General features: G+C 64.3%; 3 protein-coding genes across 5 annotated transcripts; all 3 read right to left on the reverse strand.

Moving 5' to 3' along the window:
• Positions 1–116: 116 nt before the first annotated feature.
• Positions 117–8,888, reverse strand: PBXIP1 (PBX homeobox interacting protein 1). Of its 3 annotated transcripts, none has more exons than XM_032845101.1 (11): positions 8,820–8,888; positions 6,701–6,784; positions 5,110–5,236; positions 4,803–4,876; positions 4,567–4,723; positions 3,064–3,297; positions 2,948–2,971; positions 2,587–2,669; positions 2,382–2,495; positions 724–1,910; positions 117–326 (listed from the first exon to the last, which is right to left on the reverse strand). In XM_032845101.1, the coding sequence occupies exons 2-11, from the start codon at positions 6,749–6,751 to the stop codon at positions 281–283; spliced, it is 2,097 nt and encodes a 698-aa protein (XP_032700992.1). In that variant the 5' UTR covers positions 6,752–6,784; positions 8,820–8,888; the 3' UTR covers positions 117–280. The 3 variants fall into 3 exon arrangements, with proteins under 3 accessions (XP_032700992.1, XP_032700994.1, XP_032700991.1); XM_032845103.1 differs by having other exon boundaries at positions 2,614–2,669; positions 4,567–4,732; XM_032845100.1 differs by having other exon boundaries at positions 4,567–4,732.
• A 1,648-nt stretch (positions 8,889–10,536) lies between these two features.
• Positions 10,537–13,462, reverse strand: PYGO2 (pygopus family PHD finger 2). The gene is given in 4 exon segments (XM_032845068.1): positions 10,537–11,665; positions 11,667–12,410; positions 12,948–12,997; positions 13,357–13,462. Coding segments are annotated over 3 exon segments (1,110 nt in total). The 5' UTR covers positions 12,990–12,997; positions 13,357–13,462; the 3' UTR covers positions 10,537–11,341.
• Positions 13,463–15,120: 1,658 nt separating this feature from the next.
• On the reverse strand, positions 15,121–23,721 carry SHC1 (SHC adaptor protein 1). Its single transcript, XM_032845014.1, is given in 15 exon segments — positions 15,121–15,488; positions 16,206–16,412; positions 16,414–16,445; positions 16,586–16,717; positions 16,800–16,869; positions 16,958–17,005; positions 17,007–17,157; positions 17,882–18,008; positions 18,173–18,224; positions 18,395–18,448; positions 18,646–18,765; positions 18,926–18,989; positions 19,532–19,602; positions 20,195–20,362; positions 23,544–23,721. Coding segments are annotated over 14 exon segments (1,422 nt in total). The 5' UTR covers positions 20,360–20,362; positions 23,544–23,721; the 3' UTR covers positions 15,121–15,359.
• Positions 23,722–23,767: the final 46 nt, after the last annotated feature.

Below are 23,767 nucleotides of genomic sequence, written 5' to 3' on the forward strand. Positions count from 1 at the left end.
CCGGGGGGGGGGGGGGGGGGGGGGGGCGGGGGGGCGGCGGGGGGGGGGCCCCCCGGGGGGGGGGGGGGGGGGGCGGCCGGCGCCCCCCCCCCCCCCCCCCCCCCCCCCCCCCCCCCCCCCCGCTTGGGCTATCAGGCCCGCATTTGCACACATTTGCATAGACAGCAAGGCCAAGCCAGGTAAGGCCTTCTCCCTGCAGAAGTGGCCTCAGTGCTGAGTGATTCTGCTCCCCTTGGAGCCAGAGGAGACCGTGGTCCCCGGGGCCAGGGGACGCCAGGCCTCATCCCCTCCCCGGGCTCCGCAAGGGCCTCTCCTTCTTCCCAGACCTGGGGGGAGACACGGGGTGGGGTCAGGAAGACAGCTTTAGAGGACGAGGCCACACAGTGAGACAGGGCTCCTGGGAAGGGGGGACCCTGTTCCTCTGGAGACAGCCAACACAGGGGCCGGAAGGCTGCCCCTGCGTGAAGTCAGAGCGGCAGGAAGGCAAGGACAGAACACGACAGAACAGCCCGGAGGAAAAGTCTCCCCGGCCCAAGAGGGGCCGCCCAGACCACTATGGGGTGAGCCTGGGCGGCTCCCGACCTCCCGGAAGGCAGGCAAGTCTGCAGACGCCGCTCCACGGGTAGCCACCTGCAAACTAAAAGCGGCTCCAAAGAAGACCCCTCCTCAGGGCCCCTGCTCCTTCAGACGTCCCGTTCCCCTCCCCTGGGCCCAGCCACCCACCTCTTCTTCAGCGCTTCGTCTCCAAAGAAGTGGCTGAAGATGAAACTCTCAAAGTCATCCACCTCATCGTCATCACCCGTCTGTCGCACAGCCGCCTCCTCCAGGCTGTCCTCCAAGGCATCCACAAAGTCCCGGAAGCGGAGGCGGTCGTGGCGGAAGATGCCATCCTCGCTGAAGTAAGCGGGTGAGAGGGGCAGCTGCTCCGTCAGGGGGCCGGCCCAGGGCAGCCGCGCCAGGTAAGTCCTCAGCAGGGAGGCCAGCTCCTGCTGCCGCACTGGGGCCAGCTCCACGCCAAAGGCCAGGCCCTCCTGCCGGGCACACTCAGGCACGCCCGAGCAGCCCTGGGGTGTCCGGTACTTGTGCCTCGACAGCTCTGCCCACAGGCCCAGGGGGTCCCGCTGGCCTTTAGCCCCCTCCTTCCACTGAAGGTGCTCCTGCCGCTCCGCGGGGGGGTGCAGGCCCCCACTCCTCCTCGGGGGCTCCCTGGGGCCCTGTCGCTTGCCGTCCTTCTTGCTGCTCCACTCCTTGCCCCTCCCGGCCGCCTCCCTGTCCTCCTCGCCCCACCAGCTCTTCTTTCTTTCACGGCCCTCCTTCTTGTGCTTCCAGGGCTCCGCGTTCCAGTCCCCCCGCCCATCCCGCCACTTCTCCTTTCCACTCCCTTCCCTGGAGCTCTGGAAGCGGACCTCTGAGGCATTGGCAGGGACCCCCGCGTGCTGGCCCCATTTCTCCAGGTCCTGTAGCTTCCGGGCCAGTCTGTGGCCCAGCGCGGTCAGGCCAGCACGCGCTGGGTCCCCTCGGCCCATGTCCCTCAAGCTCTGCTCCAGATCCCGCTGCACGGACCCCAGCAGCTCCCGCTGCCTCTCCAGCTCCCGCCGAAACGCCTGGGCCTCAGCCTCCAGCCGCTGCTTCTGCTGCAGGAAGCCGGCGCCCGGCTCCTGCTCCCGGGGGCCTCGCTGCTCAGTGGCCCCGGCTGGCGCAGAGCCCGGGCCCCAGCTGAGGCACACCCCATCTGGGCCTCGGATGCAGTTGCCCTCCAGCCCCCGAAGCCGGGCCCGCAGCTGCTGCAGCTCTGCCTCCAGGGCCCGCTGGGCCGCCTCGCCCCGCCACAGGGCCCCGCGCAGCTGGGCGTTCTCCTCCTCCAGCTCCCGGGGCTGCTGCATCAGGCTCTGGAGCTCCTCCTTCTGGGCCTGGGGTGGACGGGGCCACAGGAGAGTCCCGTCAGGGCCGCCCCCCCATCCACTCCAGGAGCGTGGCCACTCAGAGGCTTCAGTCCTCCAGCCACAACCCGCACCAGAGCCTGGGATCCCCAAATCCCATCACGGACCTCCGCTTCTGTATCCTTCTAGAAGCACCCCCTTCGACCGACCTGCGATCAGCCACCTGAGACCCACCTCCCCCACCTGGAACAGACACTATTAACTGATGGCCGCTCAGCCTTCTCTCCGAGTCCCCACAGGTGCTGCCATGGCTCCAAACAAAGCAGCACCACCTCCAAGGGGGCTGCGGGGCATGCAACCTGGGCCCCCGCAGCAGGAGGGATGAGACTCTCCGGGCGGCAGGTGGGGTAACAAAGACGACCTCCTCCGAGGGAAGATGGTCAGCCCCTGGCCGAGGGAGGGCGGACAGCCCCTGGCCGAGGGAGGGCCCTGTGCACGAACCTGCAGCTGGGCTTGCAGCAGCCGCACATCCTGGTTCTCCTTGGCGAGCCTGTCCAGCAGCGCCCCCATGCTCTGTAGGCTGGGGACGCTGTCCGCTGGTCCCGGGGCCCCATCCTGAGGGCAAGGGAGACAATGACCCTCCTGCCCCATGGCCTGTGGTCTCCCACAGGCAGGCCCTGCTTAGCTTTGGGCCCAGGAAGCCGACCTGCCCATGTCCCGCCGAGTCCCGCACCTCCGTGTCCAACCCCGTGTCCAGGAAGACCTGCAGGTCTACTTCCTCCGCGGGCCCTGCAGGAAAGCCACATCCAGAATTGGCCTCTGCATACACCAGACACCCCCTCCCACCCACTCTCTCTCTCACACACACACACACACACACACACACAGATGGACGCCCTCCTGCCCCGGACCTGGAGCCCATGGCTGAGAGGGCCGGCAGGGAAGGGGCCCGGGATCAGCACCAAGAGCCAAAGGGTCACTGAGTCAGAGACGGCCAGCCCCGGGGACTGCCCCCCACAGCCTCCCTCGGGCCGGGAGGGGACAAGCCAGGCCCCGTCCCCACTCACCACTGTCTGACTCTGTAAGGGCACCTGAGAATAGACACGGAGAGCTTGGTGAAGGGACGGGGGAGACAGGGAGGCCAGACGGGGACACAGGAGCCAGCAGGTGAGGTCCCACTCACCGGAGAAGAGGAGGATTCCTAGCCCCAGCAGCACCAGGGCCCCAAGGACACACACGTTGAGGGAGACGCCCAGCTCCCAGGCCGCACCCTCGCCTCCGGCCTGGTCCTCCACGCGCAGGGGCCCCGCAGGCTGAGCAGCGCGAGGCTCCCGGCCCCGCCGTCTCCGCAGACCCTCCACGTCCACATCGGTGTCATCCTCACTGCTGGAGCCTCGGGCCTCCTCCCTGGGCCAGGCTGGAGGAAAGGACGGGGATGAGGCAGTGAGGCAACTGGAGAACAGGACACGGGCAGAGACCACCCACAAGGACACGTGGGGACCCCGGGTCCCCGTGCACCGGGGCAGCTGAGAGCGGGACACTGGCCTTTCCACCTGCAAACCCACGGAGCCACTCTGCATAGCACAGCCTCCTTCGGCCCACACGAGCCTCCTGCCAACTCCCTCACAGCTCCTGGGCCGCCCTGCTCTTCCTGGCCTGACAGTGAGGGTGCTCGGGGGACCGGCCTCCCCACCACACTATGTCACCCGCACCGTCCCCAGTCTGTAGCCCCTGACCTGTACGACTGACCAGCCAGCCACTCCTGCCTGCCGCCCCCCGGGGACCAAACTCTCAGTGCACTGCCCTCCGCGCTGGTCTCTTTGGGGGCCCATCGCCCCCCGCACCCGTTCGGAGAGAGGCACCCCTGCTGCCACCTGGCTGCCTGCGCCCCACCCCCTACATTCACCCCACACCCAGACAACTCAGCATCACATGCCTCGAATCTGCCCACCCCTGGTCTTTGCACTTGTCCGCTCCGGGGCCCCAGCCTCTCCCTCTACCTGTCACCCTTCAGAGACGAGTCACACACGCTGTCCTGGGCCCCACCTCCTTAGCACAGGACAGGTGGCCTCATCCCGCAGTGGATGCTACAGCCTTGGCCTAGAACCTTCTCTTCCTCCAACCCTACTGACCCAGAGCCTGGAACATCCCCTCCAGTGTGAACCCCTCCCCAGGCATGCCCGCTCCCCCTCGCCCTTCCCTCCACCTGTCCTGGGAGTAAACCCCCTTCCCCGCTGAGGGCGCACAGAAATCCCACCTCAGCCTCCTGCTGTCTTGGTCTGACCTGCATTTGGCTCAGACAAGACGGCCCGGGGCCTCTCTTGCACAGGCCATGCAGCTCCCTCCCTCTCTCGTCTCCGACACAGGATGGAGACTCATGGGGGGCGAGAGCTGAACCAAGGGGCTGGAAGAGAGGCAGCCCCGGACGAGGGGAAGACCCGGGCCCTGCCACTTTTCTGCTCCGTGACCTTGTCTGCATCATGTAACCTCTCTGATCCTCGGCGTCCTCGGGGGTAGTGGGGGGGATTCACAGACACAGCGTAAGGAGACCCCTAGCTGCTCAGTGCCAGGGCCGGGACCACAGCCGTGCTCGGCAAGGAGCCCTCCAGCGAGCACTCCTTCCCCGGAGCCTGCTCGTGGAGACCCAGTTCCTTCCAGAAGGAGAGTAAAGAGGGGCACATCTCACCTATGTTGGGCGATGAAGGCAGGTTTCCTGGGGGGCTCTGACCCTCCGGGTCCTCTGTGTCCAGTCCCAGGCCTGCCACCCCAGGGCCCTCGTCTGAGTCTCCCTGGACCGGCGTGTCTCCCAGGCCAGGGGGCCCCCTAGCACAGCCATCGCCTTCCAGGTCACCCTGAGCAGACACGGCCATAAGCACTCTGGGACCGTACCCACTGCCCCCCCGACCCGATGAGGGTCCTCACCTCGGCCGAAGTCTTCTCTGGCAGAATGGGCCCAGACTGGGAGCTTTCCCCAGACCGGAAGATGGTCTCGGTCTCTGTGGTGGAAGAAAAAGCCCAGGAGAAACGCCACCGCCCCGCCCCCCCACCCTCCCCGTGAACTCCCTACACAGCCCTCGGGCTGCCTCAGGCCCTGCAGAGCTGGAAGGGCAGGAACATGCCAGGCCGGGTGGGGGCAGGAAGGCTTCAGAACTAACCCCGGAAATCAGACGAACCCAACCCCCTTTCCCTGAGGAAATGGGGGCCCCCTGCCCCCAGGGGAGCCTGTTACCTCCTCCCTCCTCAGCTCCAGCGGACTCTTCCACAGCCGCCTTGGAGGGGCTCCTGAGTGCCCGGGGAGCTCGCTCTGATTCGGCATCTGCTGCGGATTCTGGGCCCAGGGTCTCCACGGGCAGGCTCTGGAGGAAGGGGTGCAGGCAGAAGGCCACTGCAGAGCACAGATCCAGGGCCACGGCGGGGGGGGCTCTGTTGGGGGTCTCCAGACCTTGCCACACCGCTCAGCGACCCCCCACCCAGAGCTCACAAAAACCTACGACGCTCACTCAGCCGTGAGCCGAGGCAAGCTGGTGGGGCGGGGAGGGGCTGGGATGTGCCCCCACATCACACACACACACACACACACACACACACACACACACCGGGTGCCTCCCGCCCTCCCAAAGAAGCCAGCTGAAGCCTGGGTCTCCCACCTCCCCACAAATGAAACCTGGAGACTGGCGGGAAGGCGGAAAATGGCAAGAGGTAAAGCCCCCTGGGGACTAAGGGTCACCACACGTCCCCATCTGCTTTTCTGCAGCTGTTCACACCACGGTGTCTCTGCCATCTCCCAGGCTTCTCCCCCTGCCCCACACAGCCCTCTCCTGCAGCCCCACCCCAGCCCCACCCCGGCTCCCCTCCCTGCACACCCCTGCTCAGCAGCTTGCCACCCGCTCCCCCGCCCAAGCTTCTGCCACCCCTCCAAGAACTGTTCTCCATCTCAGTATGTTCTTGGCAATTTTCAAACCACTGTTCTCTCATGGCCTGCCCGACACACCAGGAGCCACGCCCCCGCTTCTACAGGGGAGGACGGAGAGGTAAATGCCCCTCGGTCAACAAAGATACTCAACAGGAGGCAGGGGCCCTGGACGACAGTGTCCACCCCTTTCCTTCCCGGCTATGCCCCATGCCCTGTGTCCTGGCCCAGCACCTTCCTGAGCCCAGCCTCCTCCGTCCCCTCCGCCCCTTGTCCCCTGCTCCCCTTCCAGCAGTGCCTGACACACCAAGCAGCCAGGGCTGGGACCCTTGATGATGCCCTTCTCCCTTCTCAGTGGCTTTGCGGACACAGGTGTCCACAGCCACCAGCTGTGCTGCAGATGTTCAGAACAGTCCTCTCCTCACCCCACCCACGGGGGGTTGGGGGGGGCCTCTGTCCAGAGCAATGACTGTCCAAGTCCCTCTGATCCAAAGCCCTTCCATGACCCCGCCCTCAGGAAGACGCCCCCGTGCCTGGGTCTGCAGAGGTTCCAGGCTCTGCCCCCTGCTTCATTCCAGCATAATCTAGCCCACATCTCCACCTCACTCCACGGACTGCCTCAGTCTCCCCCAAAATGGCTTTCCTGTTGTCCCAGGCCCTCTGCTCACATCAGCCCCCTACTTCTTGCAGCTGACCCCATGGTACCCTTCTTTCAAGGCCCAGTCCAAGCCCCACCACTTGACTCCTGGGGCCCCATCTCTGTCCTCCTGCCCCCAGAGTCCCCTCCCCTGGCAGCCAGCAGGAGGTGACACAGGTGACCGTGGGCACCAAGGAAGGGCACAGACCCGGGGAGCATCCCAGGCCTGCCAGCACCTCTCTTCTGTGGGGTTCCCAGGCCTGCTCTCCCTACCTCGGAGCCGGCCAGTACCCAGCTGTTGTCAGAGTCTGGGCAGGAAGCCATGGTTGCTGGCGTCCCCGAAGCTGCCGCCACCACCTGCAGAGAAAAGCGCTCTTCAGGACCCCAGTTCCCTTCAGCAAAGGCAGGATGCAGAGGGCAGTCTGGGCCGGGTCCCCAGGGCTGGGCAGCAGCTTCCAGAACCAACCCTTCTAACCCTAACCTCCACTGTTCTGGGCAGTACCAAACTTGCCCATCCTAACCTGCCCACAGCCACAGAGAAGGTCCCCCCTCCTACAGACCAGCGGGGCCACTCCGAAAGGTCAAAGCACATGCCCAGACAGGCTCGGGGGTGACCTGGCCAGGCCCCTCAGGTTAGTCAGGGAAGATGAAGGCCACACAGGTTGGCTAACTTGACCTTGCCGAGGACGGGCAGCTGATAAGAGGAGTGAGAAAATAACCACCCCAGACTCTCCCACCATCACCCCCTCCCCCGTGGGGGCGCAGAAGACAGAACTCCCGCCCAGCCTCAGCCCTTCACCCAGTCTGGTTCGGGGATCCCCAGCGCTGGCTACCCGCCAGAATCTCCCAGGAGTCTAACCCAACTGGGCCTGGGTCCTTATTAAAACCTCCCAGATGGTCCTCATGGCCGCCAGGCCTGAGAAGAGCGGGCAGATCCGTCCGTGGGGACCCTTAGTAAGGCTCCTTGTCATGCTGACTCTCCTTCCCAGATTCTTTCCATGCTCTGTGACGGGCAGAGTGTCATCTCAGGGAACGTGAGGGCCACAGGGAGAGGCTCTCACGACCGCTCTCAGTTATAAAGACTTTACAGTTTGCAAAGCAACAGACAACAGGGCTGTGGGCCGACCCTTCGGGGTAATCCACTGCCCTGGCCGGACGGGATGGGAAGTCGCTCCAGTTTCCAAAGCCTGAATCAAAGCCGGCTAAGAGGAGGGAGACCTATCCCATCATCACTGGGGCCCAGGACTGTCGCCTCAGGCTGGGCAGCTGCAGCTAGGACCCGGCACGAGACAGGAGGGACAGAGGAGCCCACCCCCCAGTCTTGGACCTTAGTCCTTCAGATGGTAAGTGGCTGTTTCCTGAGGAGCCGAAAGGTCTGCAAGTGGAAAGGGCTCTGTCAGCAAACCCGGGAAGGGAAGGTGGGCTTGGGAAGAAGTCTGGCAGTATGACACCCCCACTCGGCCCCCTTCTGTTTGAGCTGGGGTGAGACCAGCACGCAGCCCAAATGACCTGCGGCCCCTTGGGATCCATGGCTGGGACTGACACTCACAGTGTCTTCCCCACGCCCATGCGTCCCTGGCACAAGCAGCATCCCCAGGCGCCCTGGCCAGCTTTTGCAGCGTCCCCAGAGTGCCGCCCCCCCCCCCCCCGCACTGGGCTGTCATGGTCCCCTGTCCCCAGCTGCTGCGTGTGACTGCTAACAGGTGGTGGCAGGAAGGAAGTGGCATCAGCTTGGGCTGAAGTCCCTGTTTATCCCTGGCTGTGTACAGCCTGCTCCGGTCCTCCAGAACTAGGCGCCATGGCAACCAGGGTGATGTCAGACCCGCCGTCTCCACGGAAACCAGCCCCGATATCTGGGTCAACAAGACGAACGCTCGGGAGACCCGAAGAGGAGACAGTCCGGAACCCCCGCACTCGGGGTCTCCAACTCGGGTGCCTCTCTCCCCCGGCGGGGCTCATCCCAGATGCCACCAGGGAGCCCCGCTCTCCCTCGCCAGCGTCCCTGGGCCTTATTAGGAAGTTCCCCACCGCTGCCCGCCTCCACCCCTCCGCACTCGCAGGCGGGCAGGGTCCGGCCCAAACACACTTCCAGGCGTGTCGGGCTCTTCTGCGGTATGGAAAGGGCAGCTAAAGGGGGACCTTCCCCCTCCGACTCGCTAAACTCGGCGCGTCCAGGAGCCGCCCCCCAATCCTCTAAGGCGGGGGACCCCGGCGCCGCAGAAGCCTGCCCGGGGCCCCAGCGCCAATTGCGTCTCGGGGACGGACGCCCGGGGCGCCCCCCGCGCCCGCCCCGCGGCGACACGCAGCGCCCGGTCTCCGGCGGAGCGCACGCCCGGCTGCGCGCCCGGGTCCCGCGGGGAGTCCGGGGGCCCCCAGCCGAGTAGGGCCTCACCTGACCGCGCCTTCCGACCCGCCGGGACCTGTTGCTGCCGCCCGGGGTTTCCAGGCCCCGGAGGGAGGGAGGGAGGCCGAACCACGTGACCGGGACTGGCCAATGGAAGGCCAACGTCCCTGAGGGGGCGGAAACTTCGGGCCAATAAGAGCTGACGTTGGGGGGCCGGGCAGGGAGGGGGGCCTGCTCGGGTCCCGGACCCCCGCCCCCCTGCGGGGGCGAGCTGCGTGGTGGGCGACCTCCCTTCTTCCCCGCGTCTAGACAGTTTCTCCGGGGAAGAGCCACCGCTGGAAGGCAGAGGGCGGCACCTCCCGAGACAGCAGGGGCGAGGGGCAAGGTCGACCCTAGGACGGACCGACACAGCTGCAGGGTGGGGGAGGGGATACGGCGCGCCGAGGGTTGGAAATAGCTCTCCGGCCGTTCTCAGCCGGCGCGGGTGCCGAGGGAGGGTTCCACGGCTACTCTTGCCAAAGGGGAGGGGGTGGCGTCCCCAGATGAAATCTGCTAGACCGGGGGCCGCCGCTTCCCGCTCCGCTGGACCGCTAGCGCCGGCCGGGGTGCGGGAGGGAGCGCTGAGCCTAGAAGCACTAAACGGCACTTGTCCCCGTCCCCGAGGCCCTGGCTGCCTGCCTGGCCCAGGAATGTGCCCAGAAAAGAAACACGTTCTCACAGCGGGGACGCAGGGGGAGGGGTGGCGCGCTCGGGCGTCCCTCGGCTCCTCGACTAGGGAGGACTAGGACTGCGACTAAGATCAGCTCGGGGTCCCCAATCTCTCTGCCAGTCCCGCTGTCAGGAACCCTGGGCCACATACCCATCCTCCCCCCGCCCCCCCCGCAAGCCTTCCCGCCGGGGCGAGGTTCACTCCAACCTTTGTGCCCAGAAAGAGCAGGAATCCTTGTCTGAGTTTTCAAGTCTTTTTATTAACCCAACGGTACAAAAGACCCCCATCACCACATCTCTGCCACCCCCCCTTCCTTCCAAAAAGTAGCGGAGAGGGAGAGAATTTAGCAGACCCCTTCCCCCAGGAGCCACTTACAAAAGGCAGAGATGGGAGGCAGGGAGGAAGACATCACAAAAATAGCAACAGATGAAGGAGGGCAACAGAACCACAAACACAACACAAAGCGGTGGGGCGGGGGTCAGACACTGGAAGAGAGAAGCCCAGAACCCCCTCCCTTCTTTTCCACAGCCTCGACGCTGCTGCCCACCTGGGCAGGCAAATGCGTTCTGCAGTACACTCGCTAAGTCTTCCGAGGCTAGGGTCCCCAGAGCAGCGGCCAGGGGACCCGGGGCGCCTCTCGGGGCCACACCCGTGCCAGCCTTCCCCACCCCACCGAGGAATGTGCGCTCGAACCGCAGGGAACCGCGGCGCAGGGCTCCTCCGTGGGCGCAGGGCCAGCTCCGGTTGGCGGTGCATAAAAAGTAAAATATGAACACGCAGAGCCCAGTGCCGGCCTCTCGGAACGAAGGGATACTGCCAGACCCCCCCGGGGCCCAGCAGATACACAGAAAGGCAGGGAAAGAGAAGGAAAACACCAGTCTCTGGACTGCATCTCAGGACCACCGCAGTGACCGGCCCGCCACCTCCCTCACCCACGCGGGGACAGAGATCCTTCTATCAGGGGATGAGGTATAAGCGGTCTGTGCCCGTCCAAGCTTTCCTTCGAGCCAGGGAGGCGGAAGAATACAGACCAGCGCCACGGCCGCGCTGCCGGGACCGCGTTAACAAACGGGCGAGGCAGAGAGGGCCGGGCGAGCAGGGTCCCTGGTCCAGGGCAGTCTAAACTTCAAATATCCCGATCCGTTAGACCGCAAAGCCCAATTTTTGGCAATATGGTCATTGGGAGAAAAGCCCAAGAGAGGCTGAGAAAGGGCCAGTGGCTTTGGTATAAGGGACACACAATGTCTGGACAGCGTCTCTTACCCACAGTCTTGAAGCCCCAAATCACCAAGAAACCGCCCCAGCCAACAGCTCTCCTGCTTTCTCAAGCTATTTGGTTCTCTGACGGGGTTGGACTTAGGTAGGTCTTGGGAGGAAGCAACGGGAAGGTGAGAAAACAGGAAATTCCCCATCTATTCCCTATAGCTGTCTCCTAAGGCCCACAAAGAGGTTACTGCAGGGCTGGGAACCCACTCCTCTAGCCAGAACCCTTTAACAGGTCACTCCAAACACCAAGGCCACGGGGAGGGGGGTGTGGCTGGCGGGGCATTCGTGGCCTGCATGGGGGAGGCCCCTGCCCTCCAGATCCTCCTTTAGCCTCTCTTCCCTCGCAGCCACAGCCCTCGGCCTTCAGGACTGGAGCCACCACGATACTCAGCCAGGCTTTGGTTCCCCGGATCTCTGTGGATCTCAACGTGTCCATGTAAGTTTCCAGAAGGGTGAGTGATCCAGGCGCTTCTGCCTGCCCACCTCAGTTCCTTCTCTGGCCCCAGGAGCCACTGCGTTTCTGCCCCACAGGGACGGGAAGCCAGTGGAAACAAGGACCAAGAGCCAGACTTGGAGACCATGCCCCTGGCTGGCGTCACCCATCGTTGGCAGCCACCAGCTGCCCCACACCCTCGCGGATGTACACAGACTGGATCTCCTTGGTCTTGAGGCAGAGATCGCAAGCCCAGACAGCAGAGGCCTCGGTGGTCAGCAGCCCGTAGGCGCTCTCAGTCATGCCGGTGCACTCGCGGTGGAACCACTTCTGGCAGGAGGCCTCACACAGGATGGCGTCCTGGTCATCGTTCACCTCGCTGCGACAGGCGCCGCACGGATACACCAGGCCCGGGGGAGGCTGAGGCCCTGAGCCCCCACCCACCTTGCTGGGGGGTGCCAGGCTGTTGGCATCTGGGGGCCCCCCCACCCCGCCCACTGCTGTCTGGGGGGAAACTGGGCTGATTCCCATTCACAGCAGCAGCTGGGGAGCCTGAGTGAGGCTCCTGGGGAAAGGCAGTGGGAGCAGGTGGATTCAAGGGCTTTCCCCCATCCTCACCACCCGGGCCAGGAAAGCCGGGGTCCGGGCCAGGGAAGGGACTTGTGTTAGGGGGCAGGCTGGGGAGCCCCGGACCAGGTCTCTGGAGAGGAGAAGGACCAAAAGGTGCTCCTGGCTGGGTAAAGCGTTGGGGAAGAGAAGGGGGGCCCAGCTCTCCTCTGGGAGGTTGACCCATGGTAGGTGAGATCATGGGCCCAAATCCCCCCACTGGGCCTGCCATCATCTGCCCACCAGGAGGGCTGAAGTTCTGACCCAGAGGCTGGTTGAAGGGCTGGCTAGGAAAGTTCATGTTGCCTGGGGGTGGGTAGCCAGGGCCCTGGGGGGGCATGTTGAAAGCAGGGCCCATAGGGTTGGGAGGAAAAGGGGGGGGCTGTCGACGAAGAGGCTGGGGGCCCCCTCCACCCCCAGTGCCATAGCCTGGGGGTACCTGGCCTGCCATGCCCCCCTGTACACGGAAGCCTCCAAAGGGGACAGGACTGCCCAGGAATGGAGGGGCCGCACCCCCCACCTTAGGGGCTCCAAAGTCATCCTCAAAAGGGTTGGATGCAACCAGGTGGTCCACCATAGGAGTCGGGGGTGGTGCGAACTCCGTCAGATGTGAGTATGCAGGGCCCTAGTGGGGAACAGGTGAGGGAACGAAATTACAGAGGGAAGCACACAGCCACAAAACCACAGGAGGGCAGTGAGGGCAGCGAAAACAGCGTGTTCTGGACGCTCCTCACGGCCAGCTCAGATGTAAATGGGGACAGACCTGACTGTAACAGAGCAACAGAACCGGGCCGAGCCCTCGCTCTGACAACCGATAACCTCGAGACCCCTAGGCGGGTGTTCCGCTTTTTAAAGCCGCAGATCCCTCCTCTGTAAAACGGGGACGGTGCCTATCTCCCCAAACCGTCAAAGCGTCAAAAGCACAGAGGGCCGGAGAAGTCACCGAAACAAACCTCGGTAAGGGGGAGGTGTCACCTGCCAGGAGGGAATCGGGACAGGAAACGTGCAGGGCGAGGAAGCCCGCTGGCCCGACCGGTAAGATCGGCGGCCCCACGGCGCCCACCCCCCATCGGAGAGGAAGCCGAGACAGGGCGAGCAGCGGAGCCGCCGTCCTCCCTGCACCCGAGGCAGGTGCGCGCACGGAGGGGGCGGAACCACCCACCTGAGTACTGGACTTCCTCCGTTTCTTCTCCGGGCTCTTCATCTGCAGACCTGGAAGCGCAGCACAGGGCACACACAAACGCGTTTCCCCGGGGCTGCCCCACCTCCAGTGTCCCGGACGCGCCCGGAGGGGCTCCTCCAACTCGGACAGGCGCCCGCTCCCAGACTCGGTACGAACAAAGGTGCCACACGAGACACGCCGCGCGACCGCACTCTCGGCCGCCTCCTCCCTTCAACGACAGACATGCCCTCCGACTCCCCCGGGGCTCCGGGGTGCCCCATCCGCGACGCCCGACCCCCACCCCTCCCGCCCGATCCTTCCTTCGGGCCCCCGGAACCACCCCCCGACCCCCGACCCCGGCCCCCGGCCCCTCGAGTGCTCGGCGGGCCCAGCCCCTCGGCGCTCTCACCGGCCTTGCCCTGCTTCCTCCCGGTGCCGGGCGGCGCAGGGGGCGGTGCGGGGCCGCCACCTCCCTCCAGCTTGTCCGGGGGGGGCGGCGCCGAGGCGGCCAGGGGGGGGGGGGGGGGGGGTGCCGGGGTCAGCGGCGGCGGGGGACGGACGCGCGCTCGGGCGGCACCATCGCCGGGAGCGGGGTCGGGACGCCCGCAAGGAGCGGACAGGCCAGGCGGCGAGGCCCGGGAGCAAGCGCAGCGGCAGCCGCCTGCCCGCGGCCACAGCAGCAGCAGCAGCAGCAGCAGCAGCAGTAGCGGCGGCGGCGGTGGCGGCCGCGGCGACCGGAAGCGGAAGTCGGCGCGGCCGCCTCCACCGCGCAGCGAGGGGGCGGGGTGTGGGCGGGGCCACCGGGCGGCCGGAGCCGAGGGACGGTGCGCGGACGCGTGGGTGCGGGAGACCCCCCCCCAACCCTACCCCCGCCGACGGGGTCGCGGACGGGCAGCAACAGGGACCACGAGGCCGAGGTACAAGAAATAGGGACTTTAATGACGATTTCCCTTTGGTATCATCGAGACCCGTGGAGACGCGCGAACGAGACGGAAAGAGACGCGGACGAAGACGGAGGAGACCCAGACTCGCAGCGGCAGGACGCGCTCCAGGCGCTCTGCGAAGGGCAGGCGAGGCGTCCAGGCCCCGTCGCTGCAGGAGTGAAGCGGCTCGCACCCGTGGGGCCTCCCCGCCTCGCGCCGTCCTGGCTCGGGACCCCTCCTGGGGCCCTGCGTCTCTGCTGGAAAGGAGAATGCTGTGGGCCCAGCAGCCGCCAAGACTGGGTGGGAGGAGGAAAATGCCAATCATTGTAAAAAGGCTTTGAAAAGTCAAAGAGGTGACGTGTACACGTAATTGATTATTGTCATTTTGCCACGGAAAACATATAAGGAAAATAAATCTACAACCCTAAAATATATGCATAAAAAATAAAAATAAATCCCAAGTCTACAGATGGTATTTGGGGATTGTCCACTTTCTTCTCGATGGCCCCCCGTTCCTGCCTCCACAGATCCCCCGAGAAAGATACCAGGTCAGGAGGACTAAATCCAGTCCCTGCCACCCCCCCACCCACCCCCCCCCCCCCCCCCCCCCCCCAAGGAGGAGAGAGGGTCAGAGGTTGCAGGACCCAGAGCTATGCTTTGGCTGTAGAGTGTAACATGCATGCAACATGGTGGGCAGGGGAGGGGGGGTGGGGGGAGTGGGGGGGTGGGGGGGTGTACGACACAGGACGACTTAGGAAATGTATGTACAGACCCCTTGGGTGAGGGGTGCCCCCTGGCCAGGAGGCACTGAGCAAGGGAGGGGTCCATCTCCCCGCTGGCCAGGAAGGGGGCTCTGAGGCATTATCTAAGGGTTGCCTGTCCCCGGGTAGAAGGGACAGCTAACATTCCTGCCTCTGTTCTCCCAACCTCAACTGGAGGGGGGTCCCAGAAGCCAAGAAGGTGTCAGTACCCCCACCCTCGACCTCAGGGGCTCAAGAACTCTTTGCATAAAATATCTTCAGACCTAGGAGATGGTCAAAGGCACAAAGTTTAACCACTGGGAGGGAGGATTGTTGAAAGGGGTCTGGAGTATACCCTGAGCCCAGGGATAGACCAAAGGTGTGATTCATCCCCCTTCCTTGGAAAGGTGACTGCCCCCATTAAAGCCTTTCTCACTTCAAGGAGACACACTGCCCACGCCTCAAGCACCCACCTTCTTGGGGAAGGGGGTATCAGATTGGCACAGGAAAGGCCCAGGGAAGGGAGCCACTCTGTTCAATAATACTTTGGTAAGGTTCGGGAAGAAACAGGATTCTACGCCCAGCTTCTGACAAACCCTCTCATTCAGTGGGTGCTGAGCCATATCCACACTATCCCCAGCTCCAACACAAGGCCACGCCCACAGAACGCTCCCACATGAGGTCCTGAGAATCAAGGAGTAGGGTGGAAGGGGTGGGAGGGCCCCTTCGGGAAGAAAGCACTGAGATGGTCACAGCTTCCGCTCCACAGGCTGCTGGAGACACAGTTCACTGCCCGCAGAGATGATGGGCAAGTGATTGTCCACGTGGTAGCTGATGAGGTGACTGACACTCTCAAAGCGGTGGTCCTTTGTCCGAACCTGAGCAGCAGGAAGGAAGGGGTTAATTCAGGCGCAAAGTCAAAGGCTGCAGAAAGGAGACAACTATACTGAGGGATGAGGAAGGAGAAAAAGACCGGGATGGGAGGACTGTCAGCCTAGGCCACTGAGGCTTCTCTAGAAGGGGATCCCACAGCTAGCTCTGGCAGCAGGCCGAGAGGACAACAGGACCAAAAACCGAGAAGCTGAGGGATACCGCCTCTCCCGACCTGTTGGGTGGCCTGTCTCAGAGGAGGACACACACTCCGAGAAACTTGGGGGAGGGAGATGGGGACTGCTGTGGAGAAGAGCCGAAAGTCAGGAGGGACAGTGGGGCAGCGTGAGCAGGCGACAGGACGCCAGGCTGAGCCCTGAGTCCGAAGGGGCTGCGGAGGCCCCGCCCTCCTCTTGCAAAAGGAGATTTGGGGTTCCTAGGCTCCAGGCCTCTGACACCGGGCATCAGCACCTCTCCGGGATGGTTTCCTCGTTTGTCAAAAGAGGGGCTCGGGCAGGCTGAACACCTTCGAGCTCAGATGGAGAACTGAGGACCGAGAGGAGCAGAGCTCGGGCCCAGGGCTGTGCGAAGGGAAGGACACCGTCCTGCCGGAAGGGGGCCGCACCCGCGAGCCGAGCAGGGAAAGGGGGTGGCAGCGGGGGGAGACCAGGGCTCCGCGGGAGCGCGCCGCAGTGCCCCCCAACACATGGCCCCACGCCACTCACCACGCCCTCTGGGTCCACCAGCAGCAGGTGCTTGGGCTGCCCGCTCTGCAGGCCAGTGAGCACGTACTGGCCAGGGCTGCTCGCGCTCTCCCGCACCAGGAAGTCCCCGTGCAGCTGCAGCAGCGCCTCGGCCTCCCGCCGGCTCAGCTTCCCGTGGAACCAGGCCTCCCCTCGGAGCTGCTCAGCCATGGCCACTGCCTGGGGGGGGCGGAGGCACCCGAAGGGCATCTTCGAAGGGCTCTGGGGGTTGAGAGAGAGAGGGCTGAGCGGGGCCACTGGCCCAACACAGGCCAGGACCCACACCTTCAGGGCGGGGAGGGCAGGAGAGCAGGAACCTCAAGAGAAGATGGAGACGCAGAAAAGGAGACAGCAGCACTCACTCATGTCAAAGAGGTCTCGGGGCGTGCTGCCATTGACGGCAGCATTGGGAGGCCCAGCCCCACCCCCTGCCTGCCGGGCCTTGTCCAGGTTCTGCACGTTGACATAAGAAGGATCGTCAAAGAGCTCTTTCCCTGCTGAGCAAAGGGCAGCGTCACAGTGGCCCCAGCCCCGCCTCCTGCACCCGGACTCCGCCCCTCCCAGCTCCCTTCACACCTGGGCAGGGTGGCGGAGGTGGCATCTGTTTGCGGGTTTCCGGGTCTGCCCCCACAGGCTGCCCCACCGGCTGCAGGGACAAAAATAAGATGAGACCAGAAGCCCAGGCCGGCCACTCCCATCCCGGGCCCCAGCCCACCTCCACCCAAGCGACTCACCAGCGTTGCTCCCAGGTGGCTGGGGGTCTGGCCAACAGGTGGGGGGGGGTCGAGCTGCCCCAAGGGGGGCTCCTTCCCGAAGCCTCATGTCCACCACTCCCCCAAGAGGGGGTTCCTTTCCCGGGAAGTCATTATAGTACTGGTGGCCAGGTGGCTCTTCCTCTTCCTCATCCCAAGCCGAGCCATCAAAACCAGCCATCCTGAGAGGAACAGGTGGGAGGGGGCACAGGCAGTGGCCATGGGCCGGGTACTTCCTGCAGGCCAGGCCTGAGGAGGGCTGTTTTCTATACACAGTCGTCCCTCAAGATAGCCCCACTTCCCTCTCCAGTGACAGAGCGGAGAGATGAAGGTCGGAGGTGGAGAAATTTGCCTGTGGTTTCACAGTTAAAGGTGACGGACCTGAGCTGCAACACCAGATTTGATTTTAGGGTTCATGGCCTCGATTATCGTGCTGCCTCCCCAGACGGAGGGGAAGCAGCAACACAAGAGAGCAAGAAGAGCTGCGTTCCAGAGCGCCCGAGTCTCCTCTAAATGCTCCACAGCTAGCGGCCTCGAGGGGACAGAGAAAGGTAGAGACCTCAGGAGGAAGACATCCTCCCTCACCCAAGTTCCTGATGGCTCTTGGGGGCAGGAGAATGAAAAACTACAGATGGAGAAATGGGTAAGAGAGGCCGACAGGCCGGCAGCACAGGAGCCCGGGCCGCGAGAGGAAGAGTGGGCCTACAGCAGGGCAGGGCCTGGCCAGACTTTCCTGCCGGCCGCAGGAAATGCAAGAATAGCAGGAAGGGGGAAACAGGCCCGCAGGTCATCCCCCCACACATGCCGGGCCCCCGACCCTCTCTGCTCTGGGCAGTGGAGGAGACCTGCTCTCTCAGCAGGGCCCCAGGGCCCAGGGGCCGCCCCACCCCCTCCACATCCGCTCACCTGTCATGAGGGGTGACCAGCTTGGGCGGGTTCCTGAGGTACTGTTTGAAGCGCAACTCGAAGGCCTGGCCGATGGTGCTGATGACATCCTGAGCCAGCCCCTCGGGACACTCCAGGATGTGGCAGGCTGGGGACACAGCAGAGGCGGCCCGTGAGCCCCGAGCTCACGCTGGGACCGGGCACTGCCAGTTGGCCCTCATCTTCCCGGCCGGAGCCCCCACTTAGCTCCCCGGGTCCTGCTCACCTGCCTCCCGGACAGCCGGCCCCACCCAGCTCCCCACCACGCCTCACCTCTCTGATTCACCGGGTCTTTGGCAACATAGGCGACGTACTCAGCTGTGTCCTGGGGTGGGCAGGGTCAGAAACAGCCCCTAAGCTCAGTTTTATGGCCCACCTCACCCCCGACCCCTAAAAGCCTAGGCCCTCCCAGACACTGCTTCGATCCCAGCGTGGCCTCTTCTCTGGCCGCTACAGCCCCTGCTCTTCCCCCCTCCACCCTGTTTCCCAACTCACCGGGTCTCCACCGGACGCAAACGAGATAGACTGCATGTGGTGGTTGGCGATGATCTGAGGGTTAGGGCAGGGGACAGGGAAGGGACGGGTCAGGCAGGGCCCATCTGGGCGCCCCCAGCCCCGGCCCAAGCCCTGGACTAGTCAGTCCCACCCTTTTGGCTTCCTAGCCCAGGTGCTCCTAAGCTCCTCCTTCCTGTCTTACTCCTGGCCCTCCCGCAGGGCTTCTGGCCCCCTCGCCCGACCCCACCAACCTGTCTGCAGTCTGCGGCCACGAGGTTGAGGCTGCTGGTGGAGACGGTGAGAGTGATCGGCATCCCGGCAAATTTCAGGTTACTCCTCCCCAGGATGGAACTGAGCGGGCGGCTACAGGGCTAGCCAAGGACCCGAGGGTCTCAGAAGCCGGGGGGTTCCCCACACCAGAAATCCCCCACCCTCTGTCTTTTGGCCTTGTCCCCACACATCCCCATGCTTGTCTTCCCCCACTCCCCCACATTTCCCAACAGCACCCCCAGCCCCATTGGCCCCAGGTACCTTTCTCCTCCTCGTCGCCCCCTTGGCACCGGGCACGGCATCACACACCAGGCTGATGGCCTCCCTGGCGAGAAAGGGGTCCTCAGACGCAGAGCCTGTCTCCCGCTCGCTCGGCTGGGGCGGCCACAGGGCAGGGGGAGGGGAGGACCAGGCCAGACTCCAGGGGCACTCCAGGCTCTTTGTCGTGGTGGATTGAATTAAGGGCCTTTAATATTTGATGACACGGAGAGGCCACTTCCTGGCTGATTGGGTTAGGGCCTCTGTGGGTCTGGCCCCACCTCCTTCCAGCTACCAAATGAATGTCCCATGGTCTTCCCAAAGCCAGCGGCAACCTTCCATACACCCCATCCTACACTCGGGCTCCAGCCGCCAGCTGCTCTGCAGCCTCCCCCACAACCCACAGGACTGGAAAAGTGAGCGGGACCCAGACCAGAGGCGCCTCTGTTCATCCAGACTTAGACTCACTCCCCTAACTCTCTATCCCCTTTACCTAAAGCTAAGCTGTGGCTAGTAAGCCACCAAGACCCACTCCCCTGCTCCCCTCACTAATTCAGGGCGCTCCCTCCCCCCGTCCCCTCCTCCCCCGATCCCCCCTCCCCCGCTAACCTGGTGACCTGGGTGCGGGTGTTGAAGTCCAAGGCGCGCATTGACTGGAGAACCTCCACGCAGCCCATGTACTGAGGGAGGGACGGAGGGGAGCAGTCAGCCGCCTCCCCCCACCCCTTCACAAAGAGCCCTGGGCCTTTTCCCTACGTGCTCCCTAAAGGAAGAATAAAGACGAAGAAGTTTTGCCCGCTGCTTGCGGCTATGCCCCACAACGCCCCACAACATGCAAGACCACAGGAAATGAGGAGCAGAGAAAAGGGCAAGCTGGGAGGGCCTGGGGCACCTGGGAAGAGATTGTGGAGGGCAGTGACAGGCACTGGGGGGGGGGGCGAGTAGGGGGTGGAGTGACATCCACAGCAGGAGGAGGCTGGAGGACGCGATCGAGGCTCACTCATTCCCACACTTACTAAGGGCCAGCGCGTGCTGGGCTTTGTGCTAAGCATGGCAGGGTGGGGGTGGTCACCAGAAGGAAGGGGCCCAGGCAGAGCTGGAAGGGGAGGGGCCGCAGAAGCGGAGAAGGAGCAAGAAGGGTATGAGAAACAGGACCCTGAAACCAAGGGTGGTGCTAGGAAGAGCAGAAAACCAGAGGCTCCAGAAAAGCCCAGTGAGACAGAGGGGTCTGGGAGGGCGGAGGGCGGAGGGAATGGCAGGCCGTTCACTCACCCGAACCAGGTAGGAAACCCCGGGTCCCATGACTTTGTCGTTGGGATGCAGCCAGCCCCGTGTGGGCTTATTGACAAAGCTCCCGTGGCGCGTCCACTCCTCGCCCCCCAGCTGGCCCCCTTCCACCCGAGTCCTGCGCCCGCCGCCTCCACTCAGCTTGTTCATGTCCTGGAGGAGGGGCGGGGGGCCTGAGTCTGGCGCAGCCACCCCTCCGGGCGCCTCCCCATCCTCAGCTGCCCTTCCTGGCTCCCCCTTTGGCCCCGGGCGCCCCCCCGGCTGGGTTGGCCAGCTTCAGGTTGCTCATTCGGGGGAAGAAGGAGCACAGGGTGGTGGGACTGTCATCCCCCGGCAGAGGCGGCAGGATGGGCCCCAGAGATGAGGCTGATGGAGAAGACAGCTCCTCCGGTGGGGAGGGCCCTGAAGCCCCCTCCTCCAGCGATGACAGAGACTCGTTCCGGAGTGGGTTGTACTTGGACTTGGGGGGGCAGGAGATCCATGGCTGCCGCTGGAGGGAGGCTGCTGCCCAGCCCGGCCCCCCTGCCAGTCCAGGCAAGGGGGCCAGGCAGGGGGCATCCCCAGGCCCTTAGTCTGACCGGACCTCTAGGGCCCAGGGATCTCAAGGATCCTGGAGAGGGAGAGGCACAAGTGGCGCCAGCGCCCCCGGCTCAGACCCAGAGAGTTTCCGGCCCCGTCCCCGCCCAGCGTGGAGCCTCTTCTCCAGCTGCGGAGAGAACAGGCTGGACCCGGAGCTGCCTTGCTCCTCCCCAGGGGCGGAGCCCTAAGGCCGGAGACCAATCCCAGGGACAGTGCTGACTCACAGGCTGGACCGGGCTAAGCCCCCAGCACAGCCACAGCCCCGGACTCTGGCTGGGATGGAGCTCCCTCCATGCACCCCCACCACTGCCCCGCCGCTGCCCCCAGACAAACCACCAGTAATCTGGGGAGGAGGAAAGTGGGGGTGGGAGGGAAGGATGTAGGAATGAGAAAGAAAGGAGGGAAATAAGAGGAGGTCTGGATCAATCCACACAGGACAGGGGCAGGCCAAAGGGAGCAGGAAGCTGCGGGAGGGTAGGGGGGAATGAAAGAGGAAACAGGGAGCTGGGGGTGGAAAAGGGAGGGGATCCCTGAGCTCAGCACTTCCCTTCCTGTCCTGGTGGAACACTCAAATGCCCCCCTCCTCCAGGTCACCCCCCCAACACACTACCACATGGTGGGGGGGGGGTGGCCCCAGGGAGCCTGGGCCATTAGCACCCTCTGCTACTACAGCTGTGGGCAGGAGGTTAGGAAAATGGGAAAGGATGGAAGTGGTCCCAGTGGACGCAGAGAGGGGCCAAGAGGAAGAGCAAAGCTGGAGAAGTGAGAACAAAGTCCAACCTGGGCGGTGCACCAGGGCGAAAGCTGGGGCAGAGGACAGGCTGATGGAGCCCTCCCACAGCACCCACCAGGCCAAGGAGCAGCAGCCCCCAGCCAAGCACTTTTCTGTGGCCCCTTCCACGGGCCTAGTCAGCAAAGCAAGCTGGCAGGGGTGGCTGGCTGGTTCGAGCTCCTCCTCCTGGAGGGGGGACAGGGGAAGTTGCATATGTCCACCAAAACCAGGGGCAGAGTCTGGCTGGAGGAGGCGGAAAAGTGAAACTGTTCTCCAGGAGAAGTGGGGGCTGCAGGCCAGAAAGGGACAGAGGGAGCAGCAGACAAGGCTGTGCCAGGAAGGCTGGGGCTGGACATGGGGAACAGCCCCAGCCATCCCTTCCAAACCCGGTTCCCAGACACAGCTCTGCTAGAGGGGCCATGGAGGAGCCAAACAATTAGTTGAAGATACACAGGACCCCCACGCTCACCTTGGGATTACCTACTCTTAAAACTCCAGAAGATACAAAGATGCAAACTACAAGGATTGATAATACTAACACTTATATGGTGTTAGATACTATGCTAAACTCTCCCCTGGTCTCAGTCACTCCATTTCCTCAGGCCTTCAGCGCTCAGGCCTAGAGAGATAGAAGAAGGGGTTCTGCCCTGGCCTCGCACCCCCAGCACGCAGGGCAGGACGTCCTCCGCCTGCGGGAGCCCGCACAATCCAGAGGCAGGGAACAATCAACAGGTGTGGGCGTTTGGAGGAGAGACAGCGGAAGTCGGGCGCTTTAAATCTGCATAGGAAAGGAGACTGCCTACTGGGAGTCGGGGTGTCTGAGTGTGGGGGAGAAGCTGCTCGTGGCAGCTCGGCCCAGCAGGGAGGAGGAGGCAAGTAGCAGGAAATGGCGAAAGCCTCAGGAATGTTTCCATAAGGGAAGGCTGGGCGAGCGGGACCAAGAGGAATGCCCAGACAAGAACTCTGGATGGGGGGAGGGGAAGAGCCAAAGAAACGATGGAGACTGGGGAGTCCAAAAAAAATAAAAATAAAATAAAAATAAAACAGCAAAAAGGTCACTGTCCCCTCCACCCACGCCAAGCCACCGTTTTCTGGCAGCAGAGAACTTTCGCTCCTGTCGCACCCGCGGGTCACACGCCAGCAAACCCATGGCCCTACCAGCTCCCGAGGTGCAGGTGTGAGACCTACAGCTGTCTCTGGGGCGGAGTCGGTCCTGGGCAGGGAAACTCCGGGGCCGGGCACCCAGGAGCAAGCCTCCGTCCCCCTCTCGCGCCCAACCCCAAGTCTTGGAGGGGGCAAGGGAAGCGGAGGTCTGCCCCGGACCTCGCGCCGCTCAGAACCGGGCGGGGCACCTGGACTTCCCACCTGCCGGGCCAAGAGCGCTAGGGACAGCCGGGCCCGAGGCCCACGCGAGAAAAGGGAACTCTGTCTGCCAGGGCCCTCGGGGCCCAAGACGGCGCTTCGGAGGGGGCCCGGGTCCCACTCGGCGGTCTCCCGAGGGGGCGTGGCCCCAGGTCGCGTGCACCCGGGACTTCCCGGAGGCCAAGCTCCCGCACGGCCGACGTGGACGGGAGGGGGCGGGGCCTCGGGCGGGGCCCTGGGGGCGTGGCCTTGCGCGCCCTGCCGGGCGGCCGAGGGGCGGGGCCCTGGCCTTCTGGGAGTCAGGCTTCAGGACGGACCCGTGGCCAGGAGGCGGGGTCTCGGGAAGCTGGAAGCACTACCGTCAGGTTTCCCGCAGTAGGGCTGGGAAGCATGTCCGGGGGTGGGACTTCCAGGAAAGCTGGGCGGCAGGGTGGGGTCGTGGACAATAAACAGATAACAAGTCGGGGTTCGGGGCGCCCCCCTGAAGATGGGGGTGGGACTTCCGGGGAGGGGGTCGTAGGGGGCGGGACTTACAGGTCCAGACCGGAAGTAGGGTCCCGGGAGAGGGGTTCCGGGGTGGAGGAGTGGGTAACCTAAAGAGAGGGAGAAGACCCAACTCACCAGGGCCTCATGGAGTCTCCGCACCGCACCGCGGCTCGATTTGGTTCCGGATCACGCCACTGCCTTCTCAGGTGGCCGTTCCAACTTTCTCCCCGGCCGGGCCTCCCTGAACAAACTTTATTGCACTCACTTCCGGCCTCACTAACCCCTGACCCTGCACCTCAGCGTCCCTCCTTCAGCCGGCCCACTTTCCCGAATCAGCCAATGGCAGCGCGAGAACGCGC

This window comes from Lontra canadensis, unplaced genomic scaffold (assembly GCF_010015895.1).
Source record: "Lontra canadensis isolate GAN:19392208 unplaced genomic scaffold, GSC_riverotter_1.0 scaffold160, whole genome shotgun sequence".
NCBI lineage: Eukaryota > Metazoa > Chordata > Mammalia > Carnivora > Mustelidae > Lontra > Lontra canadensis.

Coding starts and splice junctions, on each gene's coding strand:
- PBXIP1 (XM_032845100.1), bottom strand. CDS start 6,751: ATGGCTTCCTGCCCAGACTCTGACAACAGCTGGGTACTGGCCGGCTCC. Junction 2,670..2,947: donor CCTTACAGAGTCAGACAGTG/GTGAGTGGGGAC, acceptor GCTTTCCTGCAG/GGCCCGCGGAGGAAGTAGAC. Junction 327..723: donor GACGAAGCGCTGAAGAAGAG/GTGGGTGGCTGG, acceptor GTCTCCCCCCAG/GTCTGGGAAGAAGGAGAGGC.